Genomic DNA, 19495 nt, shown 5'->3' on the forward strand with positions numbered 1-19495 from the left:
ATTTCGAAGTATTTTAACCTTCGAATTTCAACCCTTGATAATTCTGCCCCTTGATGTTGAAGGAAATACAATTTTGATATTTCAGGACTACTCATTACTCACAAAAACGAAAGGAATTTTCCAAAACTTGCCAAGCATTGGCTAATCTACATATCAATTTTTCTTTGATGTATCCTGCTAAACTAAAGATTTTTCTGCCTTCTGGAGCCAGAGTTTTTAGTGATCCTGGAGAAGCACAGATTTACTCTACATCTGGAAAAAAAGAAAAGTGGAAATCTTACTTCAGTAACAACACCTAACTCAAGATTTGGCTCTCCCCCAAAGGGTCAAAGATGGAAGAGATATGATATTCCTCGACAATCTAAACTTTCAAATGACTTAAAACCTTCTCGAGTTCAGACCAAGTCTAGATCGAGATCTCCACTTCCTCCTAGAACAGACAGCCTTCCACACTCCAGAGAAGAAGACACGATCTCTTGACTCCTAAAGGGATTTGACTTTTTCTTTAATATGACCCTGTAGTGGGTGGTATACTCTCTGTGTAACTCATCTCATAGAGAGAGAGAGTTTTTTAAGGTTTTTTAGGATGTGTCCTATTACTTGATACACCTAATTTGTTATTTGGTTTTATAAGTCACTATTTTTCAGTTTTATTTGCAGATCAATGTTGTTTGCTTTGTTGTGTTCATACCAGTGCATGTGACTATATATGTTATATTATTTTATTTAAATCTGCTCAGGCTCATCTTTCAGGTTGATGTTTTCACCAAGATCAAATTCTTTGTCCTTTGTGTCCTGGAATGTTAATGGGTTGAATCACTTTTCTAAGAGACAAAGTAAACTCAGAAATGTAAAGAATACCAAATGTGACATTCTTACAAGAATATTGTGATAAAATCCGCTTACCCTGGTGGTCTAGTGGGTGCCCCTGACATGCGGGGGGGGGGCATCCGCCGTGTCTCTGGCAGTGACGCCCGCCGCCTGCGTCCAGTCTGTTCCTCTGCCGGCTTCCCTTAGGGCGCACACGCGTCACGCGTACATTATTTAAAGGCGCATGCGCGCTGGCGTTTGACATCAGCGCGCAGTGGCGCTATATTTAAAGGCACAGTTTGGATTTTCATTTTGCCCGTTATAGGGTTGTGTTTCCTGGTGCTCTTGAGCCTTGTGCTATTCGTTGCTATATACTGAACCTGTTTGATTCCTGTTTTGACCCCTGCCTGGCTATTGTGACTATTCTGAGTTCTCGATCCCGACCCCTGCCTGATTACCGACTACCTCTTCTGATGAACCCTCTGATTGACTTCCTGGTTTGACCCTTGCCTGCCTGACTACATTTATTCTCTGCCTGCCTCGACCCGGCCTGATCTGACTACTCTTTTGCCTAACGCCTTGTACTACGATCTTCTGTCCAAAGACTTTGCTCTACAGTCGTGCCCCTCTGTCTATCCAGAACCCTTGTCTTGCACCTCTCGTTTAAGTCCAGGTGGCACCCAAGTAAGCCGAGGGCTCCTCCCGAGGCCCAAAGGCGGTCCCACTACTGGTGAAGCACGAGCCGAGACCAGGGTGCCTGGTGTTTGTTCTGGTGTTGGGTGCCGACAGTGACAAAAATCATCTTAAAGGAACAGTTCAGTGTGAAAATAAAAATAGTGTAAATAGACAGGCAGTGCAAAATAAAACATGTATCTAATATAGTCAGTTAGGCAAAAATGTAATGTATAAAGGCTGGAGTGAGTGGATGTGTAACATAATAGCCAGAACACTACTTCCTGCTTTTCAGCTCTATAACTCTGAGTTAAACTGGTCATAGATGTTGAGATTTTTAAAAGATCAGATCCTGATCGTGAGACCACAATCTTCTCAGAACGATCGTACGAATTTACCATCAACTAAAAAGACCAATTTGGCAGGAAAACAAAGGGGAGCTGCTTGGCCCTGCAGACATAGATACATTGCACTGGGACCAACAAAGATTTTTTGACCTGGCCGATCAATTTCCTGACAGATGTCGGCCGAAAAACGTAAGATGTATGATCGTTCGAATCCCACTAACCGCACGATAATTTCGAAGGATTGGTCGGACTTCCCTAAAATCGGTCGTTCAGCAAGAAGAATCGTCGCGTCTATGGGGAGCTTTAGTCAGTGACTATAAGGGGGGCCACATGGGACATAACTGTTCAGTGAGTTTGTAATTGATCCTCAGCATTCAGCTCAGATTCAAAAGCAACAGTTATGTCCCATGTGGCCTCCCCTCAAGTCTCTGATTGGTTATTGCCTGGTAACCAGTGGAAAGCAAGAGAGCTGAAAGGCAGGAAGTAGTGTTCTGGCTATTATGTTACACATCCACTCACTCCAGCCTTTATACATTACATTTTTGCCTAACTAACTATATTAGATACATTGTTTATTTTGCACAGACTATTTATTTACCAGTTTTTATTTTTATACTAAACAATTCCTTTAATGGTTCAGAGAATACTTGGTTGAAAAAAGATTTCCCCTGCGGTTAATAAAGAATGTGGAGCAGCTATTTTATTCCATCGTTAATTGAATTTTGCTATAAGAAAGTCAATTGAGGAAGAACTTGGCAGATTTATTTACACTGAAGTAATTATTAATGGTGTTCTGTGGCATCTGTGTTCCGTATATGCTCCAAATAGTTCTAGATCTGAATATATTGATTGAAATTGAATAATCCTTGTAAGAAAACTACACTTCTACATCATTTTTGTAGAGATACCAACCTTAATGCTGTTTGGAGACTTTTTCACCCTGCTGAAAATGATTTTACCTTTTTCTCATCTGCTCATCATGTAGGTACAAGAATAGACTATTTTCTAATGTCCAATAATTTGATAAATAAAACTATTGAAGCAACTATAGGAGACATTAATATCTCAGACCATGCACCAATTTCATTTGTGGTCTCCATTTCACCTGCTCCCAGATACTATGTCTCTTGGTCTTTTCCTGATTTGCTTACAGATAATCCAGACTTTATAAAGATGCTTCATAGTAGATGGGATTTGTTTTTTAAGGAAAACAAAATACATTCGAAGGATCCATCATTATTATGGGAAACTTGGAAGGCAGTAGCTGGAGGCGAAATTTCTTCCTTCAAATCTCACTTCTTCAGAAAAGTTCACAAAAATTTTCTTGAGTTGCATAAAAGACAAAGGGGCAGATTTATCAAGGGTCGAAGTGAATTCAAGGGAATTTTCTAAGTAAAAAAATTTGAAATTCAAAGTAATTTTTTTGGATACTTCGACCATCGAATAGGATACTACGACTTTGAACTTACTGCGAATTCGATAAGAAGTAAAATAGTTTGATAAATGAACTTTCTCTTTAAAAAACAACTTCGACTTCAATACTTCGCCAAATTAAACCTGCCGAAGTGCTATGTTAGCCTATGGGGACCTTCTAATGCATTTTTCTAAGTTTTTTTAAGTCAAAGTAAAATCGTTCAATCGATCGCTGAAATTGTTCGATTCGAACGATTTTACTTCGACCACAAAACGGTCAAATTCGGTAAAAAAAATTTCGACTTCGATATTCGAAATATAGCCATTCGATAATCGAATTTCGAAGTATATTTCACTTTCAAATTCGACCTTTGATAATTCTGCCCCAAAGTGTCTCTTACATTCGATTTAAACAACATTCCCGGTTTGAAAAGAATATTTTAGATGAACTTAAAGTTTGGATCAAATTGAGACTTAACTTAAGTAACAAAGCGAATAATTTGCTTTTTAAACTTACTAAGGCTGAAAATAAGCAGGCTAAATTTATTGAGATTAAAGATACTCATAATCGGCTAACAAATGATCCCAATAAAATTGTAGGCATTTTCAAAGATTACTATACAGATTTGTACTCTAATCCAAATATAAACTCTGAAAAAGTGGGAAAATTCTTTGAAAATTGTAAAATCCCCCAGATTTCGAAAGTTCAGTTGGAAAAGTCTAATTTCCTCAGAGGAAGTGTCCACTATTATTAATAATTTGAAAACTGCAAAGACAGGTGGTCCTGATGGCCTAACTCCTTCTTTTTACAAAATTCTGAAGGATAAAATCTGACCTTTTCTGACAAATTTATTTAAAGATATATTATTCTTTGGAAAAAGTCTTCCTTCTAGTGAAATTTCAAATTTGAGAGCCATCCCGAAAAAAGACAAAGATTTATCCCTTCCTTCCTCCTATAGACCTATTTCCTTATTAAATCAAGATATCAAGATATTATCCAAGGTTCTTGCAGATAGGCTTTCTTTAATTCTTCCCTCTATAATCTCCATGGCCCAAAATGGTTTCATTAAGATCAGGAGTAAAGAATATTAGGGCTTTGTATACTTCGCCAAAAAACACAAAATCCCTAGTTCTATACTTAATATAGATGCTGAGAAGGCGTTTGATAATATTTCCTGGGAACATCAATTTTTGCCTTAAGAAATTTGGTATCACGGCCCCTTCTTCCAATATATCAAATATCTTTCCAAAAATCCCAGAGCACAAGTAATTTTGGGGGGAGCTAGGTCACCACCTTTTGAAATATTTAAAGGGACAAGACAGGGCTGTCCTTTGTCACCCCTTTTATTCAATATTGCATTAGAACCGCTATTTGTTTCCTAGATCAATCTAAGTCAATTAAGGGAATTACCATTAATGGTAGATATCTTAAGGTATTAGCCTTTGCCGACAATTTATTATTAATTTTAAAAAAAAGTCTTCACTTAAGGTTGTTTTTGATTTATTCCAAGACTTTCAGTCTTTTTCTGGCTACAAAGTCAACATTGAGAAATCGGAAATAATGAATATATATGGTTCTTTTTCTAATTCTCTACTTAAAAAATTCAACCTAAAAACCCAAAGAATCAGATCAAATATTTAGGATTAATAATTCCTTCTGATCTAAATAATTAGTATTCTTTGAATATCACTCCAGCCTGTCAAAAGGTTTCTTCCATGTGTGAAAAATGGGCCAATTCTCCCCTTAATATTAAGGGACGAGCACTCTTTTTTAAATCTTTATTTCCCAAGCTAATATATCCATTAATTAATCTCCCTTTGCTTGTAAAACACTATGATATTAAGAAACTTGATTTAAATACATTTATTTAGAAGGGTAAAAAAGCAAAAAACTTGGTGGATTAAATGTTCCTGATTTCAGAGCTTTTAATTTATCAGCCCTAACCAGATATCTCATTGAGTGGATCTCTCAAGGCAATACATTTACAAACCCTGACATTGAGATCTTTCAAGAACCCTTCTCTGATATATTATCTGTTTTACATAGTAAAAGGGGAAATGTTCCTTGTGATTTCAAGAGGAATCCTATCTATCGTCATTCTATCTTTGTGTGGAAACTTTTATTTTCTCAACATAGATTTAGTTACACAGAAACCCCTTTCACGCCAGCTAAACTCTTACACAAACCCTCAGATTATCAAAAGTCCGATACTTTTGTATTTTCTATAAAGAGAAATTTACTGGTATTAGTAAAAGACAAATTTGATCCACTTACAGAAACCTTAATATCTTGGTCAAAACTCAAAGAAGCTTCATGATTCGGATAGGTATCATTATTTAGCTTGTCAATACGGGTTTTCTCTACTACATAATAACAAAAAAAACCTGGTTTTAGCTGACCATAAATTAGCAGATGATTTGGCAGAATTTCTGGAACTCCCTGGTTTAATCTCTATTAGCTCTCTATCTAAAATTTTTTGGAATGTTTATGGTAAAGACTCATCTTATCAAAACCTTCCATCAAATGGTCTGAATTTTTACATTGTCAAGTGTCTCCCTCAGATCTGGTGAAATCTTTAATGATTACAAAAAATTAATTTTAGCAGAGAGTTGGAGGATACAACACTTTAAGCTTATTCACTTAGGCTATGGGAAAAAAAATTCAAAAAATATCCCTAATAGCCCCACATCATACTCTCCTAAATGTGACGAGACTAATGTGTCACTTTTCCATTATTTATGGTCCTGTCCAAAGATTGATCTATTTTGGAAAGAAATTTTTTGGAATTTTAAGTTGAAGATAAAAATTAAACTGTCTCCGTGCTTCGCTTTGTTGCATCTAGATAATATTATGTTTTTTTCAGTTCCTAAAACAAATTTTATCTCCCATGAAAGTAAATTATTGACTGTTTTTTTTCTAGCTGCTTCTAGGAAAGCTTTATTTAATTCCTGGTTACAAAAAGAACCCCCCTCATTATCAGACACTATTAGCTTAGCTGGCAAGAAGCCTTATTAACTAAAACCAAAGGAAATATTTCCAAAGATTCTTTTAGGCTGATTTGGTCTCCTTATTTTAAAATTTGTTTGTTGGGTTTAGGGAAAGTGGTTGTGGTTTGGGCTTAGGGAAAGTGGGTGTGGGTTGGGCTTTGGGAAAGTGGGTGGGGGTTGGGCTTAGGGAAAGTGGGTAGGAGGCTAAAAAAAAAAAACCCCTTTTATGGGGCGTAGGCTTTCCTTCTCATTTTGCCCGTTGCTTATCACTGCAGAACTCAGTGTCTGACAAATAACAGGTAACAAAGTATCAGGGGAACCAGGGAGAAGGCTACAAGTGTCCCCCTAGTGGGAGCCCAAAATGATTTACATTGAGATTTTTCTTATGAGTTTTTATTTTATAAATATAAATATGTTTATAGAGTGAAGGATACTTTATATGCCACTCCCCCAGCACAAAGCTCTGGGTCCATCATTTTCCACTGAGGGTTTATAGTTTCTGATTGTTCCAGTGAGTCTTCTCGTGCACCTTCAAGTGGTAGTTGATGCTGAAGCTCCTGGGACACTGGTCGCACTGATATGGCCGCTCGCCCGTGTGCACCCGGTGATGGATTTTGAGGGTGTAGGCCTTTGTAAAGCTTTTGTGGCACAGCTCACACTTGTATGGCCTGGCCCCCGTGTGATGCCGGCGATGCTCCACAAAAGAAGAGCAGTCACTGAAAGTCTTGTTGCACTCGGCACACTTATACGGGCGCTCCCCGGTGTGAGTCCTCTGGTGCACCGTCACGTGGGATTTCTCTCGAAAAGTCTTCTGGCAAACATTGCACTGGTACGGCTTGGCACCTGAATGGATCCTCTGGTGACGCACCATGGAAGAGTAATCACTGAAGCTCTTGATGCACTCGGTGCACTTGTAGGGTCTCTCCCCGGTGTGAGTTCTCTTGTGCACTCGCAGGTGGGAGATGACGCTGAAGCTCTTCAGACAGTCGTTGCATTGATAGGGCCTCTCCCCGCTGTGGATGCGTTTGTGCACCGTCAGGAGGTTGTTCTTGGAGAAGCTCTTGTGGCACTCGTCGCAGGTGTAGGGTTTCTCCCCCGTGTGAGTCCTCAGATGGACCTTGAGGCTGTAGGACTTGCTGAAAGACTTTTCACACACATTGCACTTATGCAGCTTCTCGGTGGGGACGCTGGGCTTGCGCTTCCGCACCCACATGGCCTCATGTGCCCATTCTGCATGGGTGGTGCGGTGGACCCTCAGCCGGGCGTTTTGTGAGAAACACTTGTCGCACTTGGGGCATTTATATGGCTTCTCCCCTGTGTGAATCCTCTCATGAACCTTGAGGTTATAGGACTTGCTAAAAGTCTTCTGACACACGGTGCATGTGTGTTTCTTCTCATAATCCGGATCAGAAAGGAAGTCCGGAACATTCTGTTTGCTCTTTTTCTTCATTTTCTTTGCCCGCCTGCTCATCTTTGGCTGATGGCTTCTCAAGTGCTTCTTCAGGATGCTCACTGCACTGAAGCACTTCTTACATTCTGAACATTTGAAGGGCTTCTCTCCCATGTGCATATGTCGGTGAGCTTTAAAGAAGTCCGAGCGAGAGAAGCCCCTCCCACAATCCCTGCACGTATAGCGTATCTCCCTGATGTGCACGTTGGCATGACTCTGCAGATCGTAGGGGTTAGTAAAGGTCTTTTTACACTTACTGCACTGGAATGGAGTATGAAACCCCTCAGCATCATGGGCACCTGCATCGGGTTGGTCACTCAGAGCTTTTCCATTCTGTCCCTGCTTAAGTGCCACACGGTCACACCTGGAATTGGTGTTGGCTAGAAGGTTGGGCACCCTCAAGGGCAAAGAGCCCAATGCACCAAATGTCTGAAACGCTTCCTTTTTCACATTCCCCAGTGATTTGGCGCTTGGATCCGAAACCGCCTGACTCCTGCAGCCACTGCTGAACTCAGTGCAGATTTGCAGAGGAGACAGACACTTATTCAAGCACTTCATTATGTCCTTCATGTTCTGAGCACTATCCCCAATATCTGTAAGAGAGAGACAAACAGCAGGTCATTCCATAAAACAAAAGGAAAGTAGCCCAGATAACCCCACAAATAGATGGGCCGCCCGGGACTGGATACCATTGACATTACAGACACAATGTGCAGTTTGTATTTGCTCACAAGCCAACTCCCAGCACCTTGTTGTCTCAGACAGTGCAACCTGCACCCGCCCACTCAAAGCAATAATTAGATAAATGATAGTAAAACAGAATGTTGTGGTTGTCTCAACTACACCCAGGCCTGTTGGAGTTTACTGGGTCACTGCAACCCTATGGGCGGGTTTAACTGGAGCTGCTAAAGAACAACCCATTGGGGGCCGGGGGGCTGTGGAGGGAAATCCCATCTGTCCATCAAGGAAACACCAGAGATCCACTTTCCTCTCCAGTCACAGCTCAATAAAGGGGTTTTACACTTACCAATTCTAGTAGGCCCGAACTCTTAGTGCAGACGTGTTGGTTGTGTCTATGTTCATCTCAGGAGGCGGGACAGAATGATCAGACTCTTGACTCCTCCCCTAGTATATAAGCCCTGGCTCCACCTCCCATCCCCAGTTTGTTTATAAAGCTTAATGAGGTGCAGTATCTCAGAAAAAAGGGAGGAACCCCGGTCAATAATTATTAGGGTGGGTAAAGACAAAAACTCAATGTTACCTTGAAATCTTTACTATGGAATCATTAAAACAATGAAAACCTTTACTGTGTAATTATAAACCTTGTATCATTAGACAGTGACAGTTTAAGGTAAGGGCACATGTGACCATAGCTGGGTTTCAAATGTCAGACCATCAAACGGAGCGTGGCTAGGCTGTGGTGGTTGGCTGGGCCTTGGGTGAGTAGGTTCGGCCGTAGAGGTAGTCGTCAGGTTTGGAAACTGACACAGTGATCAGGTCCGTGTACCATAGTCTGTTTGGCCAATCTGGTGCGATGAGGATGGTTACAATTTTTCCTGCTTTATCTTGCCAATTATAGAGGTGGGAATGCATACACCTTGCTGAAAGTCCATGGTATTACTAGTGCATCTGTGAACGCTGCTCCCTGATTCTGGAGCTGTAGAAAGAAGTTTTAAATAGTGTCTGGATGCTAAGATATCTACGTCAGGTGCTCCTCACCTTTCTACCAACTGTGCGAATACCTCGTCCTGCGAGGCCCATTAGCCCTTGGTCTATAGTTTGTCTGCTGAGGAAGTCTGCTTCCCATTTTAATACTCCAGGAATGAATACTGCTGACATATCTGGAACCGTCTTTTCTGCCCACGTCATCACTTTTGCTGCCTCCTGCATCGTTATGTTGCTTCTCATTTGTTGATTTAAGAAACTGATGTGGCATTGTCCGATTGCATTCAGACTAGTCATGATGGAGTCGAATATGAGCCCCAGGAACTGAATCCGCTGTGATGGGATTGGGGCACTTTTGCACAGGTTTATCAGACCTTTGTGTCTGCTTTCACTCGTTGCCAACTGAGCTTTCAGAAGCAGGTGATCAAGGTAAGGTAGGATGTGGATCCCCACACATTGCAGGTATGCCATTATCGTGGTTAGGACCTTTGTAAAGAATCTTGGGGCTGTGCAGAGGCCAAAAGGTAGGGCTGTGAATTGGAAATGTTGGTCCCTGAATACAAACTATAGGAACGGTTGTGACTTTGGATGGACTGGTACGTGTAGAAGTCATGTAGTTGTTGGATTCTATGAAGGCAATGGTGGAGAATACCAACTCCTTTTTGAATTTGTGGTTGTAAATGAATTTGTTCAGCCTCTATAAATTTAGGACCGGTCTGAAGGTCCCCTCATTCTTTGTTACCAAAAAGAGGTTGGAATAAAAACCTCAGAATTTTTGGGAGTCCGGAAAAAGGAACAATGACTCCTGCCTGCAATTGGCCAGAAATTGTTTGATTTAAGGCCTTCCCTTTGGGTGGGTGAATCACTGATGGAAGAGATCCTTTTGGAGGCATGGTTGAGTAGGGAATTTTGTAGCCGGTTTGTATTATTTGCTCTTCAGGAATAGCGTAAGTATTATAAAAGCGATTGGTTAATGTTGAGCGGCGATCTGGTAACCATTGGTTATCTATAGTTTAAGAAATTGCTTTAAATTCCAGGAAAGATGGTGGCTTCTTTTGGTGGACTCTTAGTACTCTATCTGCTTTAGACACTGTCACATACACATCTTTAATTTCTAGGGTCTCCATCGTTGCCTTTAAAGGAACACTATACCCCCAAAATGAACACTTAAGCAACAGATAGTTCATATCATATTAAGTGGCATATTAAAGAATCTTACCAAACTGGAATATATATTTAAGTAAATATTGCCCTTTTACATCTCTTGCCTTGAGCCACCATTTCGTGATGGTCTCTGTGCTGTCTCAGAGATCACCTGACCAGAAATACTGCAGCTCTAACTGTAACAGGAAGAGATCACCTGACCAGAAATACTGCAGCTCTAACTGTAACAGGAAGAGATCACCTAACCAGAAATACTGCAGCTCTAACTGTAACAGGAAGAGATCACCTGACCAGAAATACTGCAGCTCTAACTGTAACAGGAAGAGATCACCTAACCAGAAATACTGCAGCTCTAACTGTAACAGGAAGAGATCACCTGACCAGAAATACTGCAGCTCTAACTGTAACAGGAAGAGATCACCTGACCAGAAATACTGCAGCTCTAACTGTAACAGGAAGAGATCACCTGACCAGAAATACTGCAGCTCTAACTGTAACAGGAAGAGATCACCTGACCAGAAATACTGCAGCTCTAACTGTAACAGAAAGAGATCACCTGACCAGAAATACTACAGCTCTAACTGTAACAGGAAGAGATCACCTGACCAGAAATACTGCAGCTCTAACTGTAACAGGAAGAGATCACCTGACCAGAAATACTGCAGCTCTAACTGTAACAGGAAGAGATCGCCTGACCAGAAATACTGCAGCTCTAACTGTAACAGGAAGAGATCGCCTGACCAGAAATACTGCAGCTCTAACTGTAACAGGAAGAGATCACCTGACCAGAAATACTGCAGCTCTAACTGTAACAGGAAGAGATCACCTGACCAGAAATACTGCAGCTCTAACTGTAACAGGAAGAGATCACCTGACCAGAAATACTACAGCTCTAACTGTAACAGGAAGAGATCACCTGACCAGAAATACTGCAGCTCTAACTGTAACAGGAAGAGATCACCTGACCAGAGATACTGCAGCTCTAACTGTAACAGGAAGAGATCAGCTGACCAGAAATACTGCAGCTCTAACTGTAACAGGAAGAAGTGTGGAAGCAAAAGACACAACTCTGTCTGTTAATTGGCTCATGTGACCTAACATGTATGGTTTGTTGGTATGGTTGTGAGTACAGTGAATCCTACGATCCCAGGGGGCGGCCCTTATTATTTAAAATGGCAATTTTCTATTTATAATTACCCAATGGCACATACTACTAGAAAAGTATATTATTATGAAAATGGTTTATTTACATGAAGCTGGGTTATACATATGAGCTGTTTTATGTAATATCTTTTTATAGAGACCTACATTGTTTGGGGGGTATAGTTTTCCTTTAACAGCTTGCCTCAGACCTCCGGTTTGGCAAAGGCATTCGGTTGTTCTGTGTCAGAATCACTGTTTTATTCGGAATCTTGGTGATGTGATGCCTGCAGACCACAGAGATTCCTCTGGTTCTGAGAAGTCTGAAAATCTCTTCTGAGACCTGCGCTTTCTATTGCGGGTGTATACTGTGGAGCGAGTTGAAAGGTAGATTTTATTCAATTCAGAAAACCCCCAAATTGTGGGGGAAACTGAGATGTTGACGGTTGCTCCTGTAATATTGGAGCTGAACGGTCCTTTACCACCAGGAGTTGGTGTTACTTTGGCGCTGAGCCTCTTCACTATGGTCATTGTATCTGAGGAGAAGAATTGCTCTGTGCAGTGGTGGGGCCCTGTGGTGACAAGGTAGGTACATCTGAGGCTTTGCACTCACAACAATAAGTTTTAACAATAAGCCCTTTTTATGGGTTTTCTAGTCGACTTTGCGATGTGAATGTGCTCCCTTAGCTCTTTGAGGGAAACTGACCTCTCCATGATGAGATTCCTCTCTATAGGGCAACTGACTTCTTTTCCTTAAATGACGTCAGACTCACGACACACGCTACTGCGTTCGGCTCTCGCGTCAAGACGTCCGATGTGAGACGCACACGTAGTGACGCAGTTCATTTGGCTTTGGCGCCACTAAGGGACAAGTGCCTACGGAGTGGTGCCAATGGCTGAACCATGGGGAGGAGGCTCTGGTAGCGCTTCAAACCCCTAATACCCTGTGTGTTTGTACCATCCGTTGTGTTGGACACATTGAGGGATTCAGAAGAGACTCTGCCTATTCCCCTCTCCTGCTGACAAGGTGCTGCTAAGAGACACTGTGCCTGGGGTACAGGTATATAGAGCCATTGTAGGAATGTCAGCAAGGGGGGAATTGCTCACTCGCCGTCATGCTCTCCCTCCTGCCATAGAACACCGGTGTTTTCTGCCAAATTCCACTTGCTGCAAACTGCCAGCTAGAAAGGAAAATGCCTCACACAGGAGCCAGTTCAGTCTCCAAATCCTCTGTGTATCATCTACAGCCAATGAGATTCTGGGTAATTCCACCAGCTGCAATCTGCCCGTAAACAGGGAGAATCCCACACATTTGGGAGACATGACTCCAAATCCTGAGCCTACATTTCTGAACCTTAGGAAGGGGAAAAAACAATTAAGGAAGAAAAAAAACTAGTCAGATAAATTTTTCTGTCCTACACCTCCGAGCCGGGACAAAGAACTGGGGATGGGAGGTGGAGCCAGACTATATATAATAGGGGAGGAGTCAAAAGTCTGATCTGTCCCGCCTCCAGAGATGAACATAGACTTTACCCAAGCGTCTGCCGACGCAGAGGGCCGACTAGAGAAAAACTGCACAAGTTAAGTTTAGGTACCCCAAACAGCAGCAAAACCCCAAGTCTCTGGAAGATTTCTAAAGTTAAATATCAACTCCCCTCCTGCCCTAATTGTGCCCCTGCCCAAGATAAGCTTTGGTGTCACTCATAGACATCTCTGCAATGATCTCCTTTATCAGTGTCTGTGGCAACCCTTTGTCAAGTGATACAAAAACCAGTTAGATGCACAAATTGATTTCTGTATCACTTGCACAAGGGATTCAGTCCTCAAATCTGTTGTGATTAAGCACCAATAAAGACTGATTAGAGACAATAAAGAGTGAATACAGACAATAAAGAGTGAATACAGACAATAAAGAGTGAATACAGACAATAAAGGGTGATTACAGAAGTACTGCCTGTGTCCCAGTCTGTTACAACTTTATACATTAAAGGGATACTGTCATTGGAAAACATGTTTTTTTCAAAACACATCGGTTAATAGTGCTGCTCCAGCAGAATTCTGCACTGAAATCCATTTCTCAAAAGAGCAAACAGATTTTTTTGTATTTAATTTTAAAATCTGACATGAGGCTAGACATATTTTCAATTTCCCAGCTGCCCCTGGTCATGTGACTTGTGCCTGCACTTTAGGAGAGAAATGCTTTCTGGCAGGCTGCTGTTTTTCCTTCTCAATGTAACTGAATGTGTCTCAGTGGGACCTGGATTTTACTATTGAGTGTTGTGCTTAGATCTACCAGGCAGCTGTTATCTTGTGTTAGGGAGCTGCTATCTGGTTACCTTCCCATTGTTGTTGTTTGGCTGCTGGGGGGGGGGGATATCAGTCCAACTTGCAGTACAGCAGTGACTGAAGTTTATCAGAGCACAAGTCACATGACTGGGGGCAGCTGGGAAACTGACAAAATGTCTAGCCCCATGTCAGATTTCAAAATTAAATATAAAAAAATCTGTTTTCTCTTTTGAGAAATGGATTTCAGTGCAGAATTCTGCTGGAGCAGCACTATTAACTGATTCATTTTGAGAAAAACATGTTTTCCCATGACAGTATCCCTTTAAAGAAACAAAGATGGACACAGAGACAGACAGACTGATGGCCAGAGACAGAAAGATCCAATTAGATGCTCCTAAGAGCAAAAGTGCCCACATTATCATGTCCAGACAAGCACCAGCAGTTCCGACTCACCAATCTCCTCTGTGCCCTCCAGCTCTACAGTTACCCCATGTCTCATTCTGCCCAGGGCCTTGGAGCTCAGCACCGGGAAACCTGCAGAAGGAATGAAAGACTCCACGTCATACTGTGATACTAAGAGACAGTATCTAGGGACAGGCTGCTGGGCTATAACCTGGGCTATAACCTGTGCCCATAACAGAACCAACAGTCCGGTATCTAAACTGACACAATAGACACAAAAAAGCAAAACCAGAGAAGAGGCGGAGCTACGTACCCAGAGACGCGACCACTTCATAGTTGTCTCTCATTACAGTTTTATACAGATCCTTCTGACAATCCTTGAGTAATGCCCACTCCAACTCCGAGAAATAAACTGCCACATCCTCAAATGCCACCTGCTGAGCAAATGGCAACAGACATGGGACATGCAGGTGAGTTACAGGTGAAATACAGGTGAAATACAGGTGAGTTACAGATGAGTTACAGGTGAGTTACAGGTGAGTTACAGGTGAGTTACAGGTAAGTTACAGGTAAGTTACAGGTAAGTTACAGGTGAGTTACAGGTGAAATACAGGTGAGTTACAGGTGAAATACAGGCGGCTGCACACAGACACTTTATAAAGGAACAGCAACATCCAGGGGAGGGGCCAAGAAACCGTAACTGCTAGGGGGAGGCACTGGGACAGACAACTAAGCACAGTAATACTGGGGGGCTCCTATGGCAAAACTAAAGAAACAGGTGCCAATGTCACAGGCAGGAACAGGAGGGGCAGTGAGGGCAAAGGAAGAGGAGGAGGAGGGGCAGTGAGGGCAAAGGAAGAGGAGGAGCAATGAGGGCAAAGGAAGAGGAGGAGCAGTGAGGGCAAAGGAAGAGGAGGAGCAATGAGGGCAAAGGAAGAGGAGGAGCAGTGAGGGCAAAGGAAGAGGAGAAGGAGGGGCAGTGAGGGCAAAGGAAGAGGAGGAGCAATGAGGGCAAAGGAAGAGGAGGAGCAATGAGGGCAAAGGAAGAGGAGGAGGAGGGGCAGTGAGGGCAAAGGAAGAGGAGGAGTAATGAGGGCAAAGGAAGAGGAGGAGGGGCAATGAGGGCAAAGGAAGAGGAGGAGCAATGAGGGCAAAGGAAGAGGAGGAGCAATGAGGGCAATGAGGGCAAAGGAAGAGGAGGAGTAATGAGGGCAAAGGAAGAGGAGGAGGGGCAATGAGGGTAAAGGAAGAGGAGGGGCAATGAGGGCAAAGGAAGAGGAGGAGGAGGGGCAGTGAGGGCAAAGGAAGAGGAGGAGTAATGAGGGCAAAGGAAGAGGAGGGGCAATGAGGGCAAAGGAAGAGGAGGAGCAATGAGGGCAAAGGAAGAGGAGGAGATGGGGCAATGAGGGCAAAGGAAGAGGAGGAGTAATGAGGGCAAAGGAAGAGGAGGAGGGGCAATGAGGGTAAAGGAAGAGGAGGAGGGGCAGTGAGGGTAAAGGAAGAGGAGGGGCAGTGAGGGTAAAGGAAGAGGAGGAGGGGCAATGAGGGCAAAGGAAGAGGAGGAGGGGCAGTGAGAGTAAAGGAAGAGGAGGGGCAGTGAGGGTAAAGGAAGAGGAGGAGGGGCAATGAGGGTAAAGGAAGAGGAGGGGCAGTGAGGGCAAAGGAAGAGGAGGAGGGGCAGTGAGGGCAAAGGAAGAGGAGGGGCAATGAGGGCAAAGGCAGAGGAGGGGGGCAGTGAGGGCAAAGGAAGAGGAGGGGCAATGAGGGCAAAGGAAGAGGAGGAGCAATGAGGGCAAAGGAAGAGGAGGAGGAGGGGCAATGAGGGCAAAGGAAGAGGTGGAGGAGGGGCAATGAGGGCAAAGGAAGAGGAGGAGCAATGAGGGCAGAGGAGGAGGAGGGGCAATGAGGGCAAAGGAAGAGGAGGAGCAATGAGGGCAAAGGAAGAGGAGGAGGAGGGGCAATGAGGGCAAAGGAAGAGGAGGAGCAATGAGGGCAAAGGAAGAGGAGGAGGAGGGGCAGTGAGGGCAAAGGAAGAGGAGGAGTAATGAGGGCAAAGGAAGAGTAGGAGGGGCAGTGAGGGCAAAGGAAGAGGAGGAGCAATGAGGGCAAAGGAAGAGGAGGAGATGGGGCAATGAGGGCAAAGGAAGAGGAGGAGTAATGAGGGCAAAGGAAGAGGAGGAGGGGCAATGAGGGTAAAGGAAGAGGAGGGGCAGGGAGGGTAAAGGAAGAGGAGGAGGGGCAGTGAGGGTAAAGGAAGAGGAGGGGCAGTGAGGGTAAAGGAAGAGGAGGAGGGGCAATGAGGGTAAAGGAAGAGGAGGGGCAGTGAGGGCAAGGAAGAGGAGGAGGGGCAGTGAGGGCAAAGGAAGAGGAGGGGCAATGAGGGCAAAGGAAGAGGAGGGGGGCAGTGAGGGCAAAGGAAGAGGAGGGGCAATGAGGGCAAAGGAAGAGGAGGAGCAATGAGGGCAAAGGAAGAGGAGGAGGAGGGGCAATGAGGGCAAAGGAAGAGGAGGAGCAATGAGGGCAAAGGAAGAGGAGGAGGAGGGGCAGTGAGGGCAAAGGAAGAGGAGGAGTAATGAGGGCAAAGGAAGAGTAGGAGGGGCAGTGAGGGCAAAGGAAGAGGAGGAGCAATGAGGGCAAAGGAAGAGGAGGAGATGGGGCAATGAGGGCAAAGGAAGAGGAGGAGTAATGAGGGCAAAGGAAGAGGAGGAGGGGCAATGAGGGTAAAGGAAGAGGAGGGGCAGGGAGGGTAAAGGAAGAGGAGGAGGGGCAGTGAGGGTAAGGAAGAGGAGGGGCAGTGAGGGTAAAGGAAGAGGAGGGGCAGTGAGGGTAAAGGAAGAGGAGGAGGGGCAATGAGGGTAAAGGAAGAGGAGGGGCAGTGAGGGCAAAGGAAGAGGAGGAGGGGCAGTGAGGGCAAAGGAAGAGGAGGGGCAATGAGGGCAAAGGAAGAGGAGGGGGGCAGTGAGGGCAAAGGAAGAGGAGGGGCAATGAGGGCAAAGGAAGAGGAGGAGCAATGAGGGCAAAGGAAGAGGAGGAGATGGGGCAATGAGGGCAAAGGAAGAGGAGGAGTAATGAGGGCAAAGGAAGAGGAGGAGGGGAAATGAGGGTAAAGGAAGAGGAGGAGCAATGAGGGCAAAGGAAGAGGAGGAGATGGGGCAATGAGGGCAAAGGAAGAGGAGGAGTAATGAGGGCAAAGGAAGAGGAGGAGGGGCAATGAGGGTAAAGGAAGAGGAGGGGCAGGGAGGGTAAAGGAAGAGGAGGAGGGGCAGTGAGGGTAAAGGAAGAGGAGGGGCAGTGAGGGTAAAGGAAGAGGAGGAGGGGCAATGAGGGTAAAGGAAGAGGAGGGGCAGTGAGGGCAAAGGAAGAGGAGGAGGGGCAGTGAGGGCAAAGGAAGAGGAGGAGGGGCAGTGAGGGCAAAGGAAGAGGAGGGGCAATGAGGGCAAAGGAAGAGGAGGGGGCAGTGAGGGCAAAGGAAGAGGAGGGGCAATGAGGGCAAAGGAAGAGGAGGAGCAATGAGGGCAAAGGAAGAGGAGGAGATGGGGCAATGAGGGCAAAGGAAGAGGAGGAGTAATGAGGGCAAAGGAAGAGGAGGAGGGGCAATGAGGGTAAAGGAAGAGGAGGAGCAATGAGGGCAAAGGAAGAGGAGGAGATGGGGCAATGAGGGCAAAGGAAGAGGAGGAGTAATGAGGGCAAAGGAAGAGGAGGAGGGGCAATGAGGGTAAAGGAAGAGGAGGGGCAGTGAGGGCAAAGGAAGAGGAGGAGGGGCAGTGAGGGCAAAGGAAGAGGAGGGGCAATGAGGGCAAAGGAAGGGGAGGGGCGGGTATGGCAGGGCCAGAGGGACAAATGGAATTGAGTTTTCAGAGAAAGAGAAAAGCTCAGACCTGAGTGAGGGAGTTGATTGGCGGATCCATGAGCCCCTGGCGGAGTCCCACCTGCAATACATGAATAACAAATGATTAGAAAGGAAAGCAGAGACGTGTTAGTGGCCCCGGGTCTCAGTAATGACAGCGGCACATAAAGCACAGGCTGGTGCCAAGCCACACCCACACAGAGGCCGCGCCCAGACAGAAATCCTCTGGTACTCACTGGAGAAGTGATCTTCTCCGCACTGCGCATGTGCACTCTCCCTCTCACACATAGCGCCTGTGTGGTCCTAACGGTTTGTCCTGCGCATGCGCACAAAGTAGAACGCTTTCCTGGAGGCGGTGCGCATGCGTGGGACAACAGCACAGACGCTGTGAGTGTATCGCAGGGAGAATGCACATGCGCAATGAGAAGAATTTCAGTTCTACAGGGAGACTCTGGGCACCGGCATGTGGTGTATGTGTTACTACTGTCATTTTGCTCTTCCCATTGTCACGTGTTCCTGTCACAGTCACACCCTCTGTCTCTCATACTGGGAATGAACTTCCACCGACTCCTCCTCTCCTCATACTCCCTTGTCCCTCAGCTCCTCCCCCAGTGATGTAATTTCCCCTCAGCTCCTCCCCCCACTGATGTAATTGCCCCTCAGCTCCTCCCCCAGTGATGTAATTACCCCTCAGCTCCTCCCCCAGTGATGTAATTACCCCTCAGCTCCTCCCCCAGTGATGTAATTACCCCTCAGCTCCTCCCCCAGTGATGTAATTACCCCTCAGCTCCTCCCTAGTGATGTAATTTCCCCTCAGCTCCTCCCCCCACTGATGTAATTGCCCCTCAGCTCCTCCCCCAGTGATGTAATTACCCCTCAGCTCCTCCCCCAGTGATGTAATTACCCCTCAGCTCCTCCCCAGTGATGTAATTTCCCCTCAGCTCCTCCCCCAGTGATGTAATTTCACCATAGCTTCTCCCCCACTGATGTAATTGCCCCTCAGCTCCTCCCCCACTGATGTAATTGCCCCTCAGCTCCTCCCCCAGTGATGTAATTACCCCTCAGCTCCTCCCCCAGTGATGTAATTACCCCTCAGCTCCTCCCCAGTGATGTAATTTCCCCTCAGCTCCTCCCCCAGTGATGTAATTTCACCATAGCTTCTCCCCCACTGATGTAATTGCCCCTCAGCTCCTCCCCCAGAATGTCTGGATTCTGGATGTGGCTATTTGTGACCATTGGACCATACAAAATCTCTCCAGTTCAGTTAAATGTGATGGCTGCCGAGCATGGACAGTCTGCTTCAACTCATCC

The 19495-nt window shown here is 44.9% G+C and overlaps 1 protein-coding gene across 5 annotated transcripts; it reads right to left on the minus strand.

Moving 5' to 3' along the window:
• Positions 1–2604: 2604 nt before the first annotated feature.
• Positions 2605–18755, minus strand: znf71.L (zinc finger protein 71 L homeolog). Of its 5 annotated transcripts, XR_005961118.1 has the most exons (6): positions 18421–18750; positions 18216–18266; positions 14651–14774; positions 14389–14469; positions 6665–8273; positions 2605–3005 (listed from the first exon to the last, which is right to left on the minus strand). XR_005961118.1 is itself a non-coding variant. In NM_001127740.1 (5 exon segments), coding segments are annotated over 5 exon segments (1809 nt in total). In that variant the 5' UTR covers positions 18689–18755; the 3' UTR covers positions 6608–6720.
• Between the last annotated feature and the right edge of the window lie 740 nt (positions 18756–19495).

This window comes from Xenopus laevis, chromosome 5L (assembly GCF_017654675.1).
Source record: "Xenopus laevis strain J_2021 chromosome 5L, Xenopus_laevis_v10.1, whole genome shotgun sequence".
NCBI lineage: Eukaryota > Metazoa > Chordata > Amphibia > Anura > Pipidae > Xenopus > Xenopus laevis.

Coding starts and splice junctions, on each gene's coding strand:
- znf71.L (XM_018242105.2), bottom strand. CDS start 18,450: ATGCGCAGTGCGGAGAAGATCACTTCTCCA. Junction 18,267..18,420: donor CGGAGAAGATCACTTCTCCA/GTGAGTACCAGA, acceptor CATGTATTGCAG/GTGGGACTCCGCCAGGGGCT. Junction 14,470..14,650: donor TGAAGTGGTCGCGTCTCTGG/GTACGTAGCTCC, acceptor TTCCTTCTGCAG/GTTTCCCGGTGCTGAGCTCC.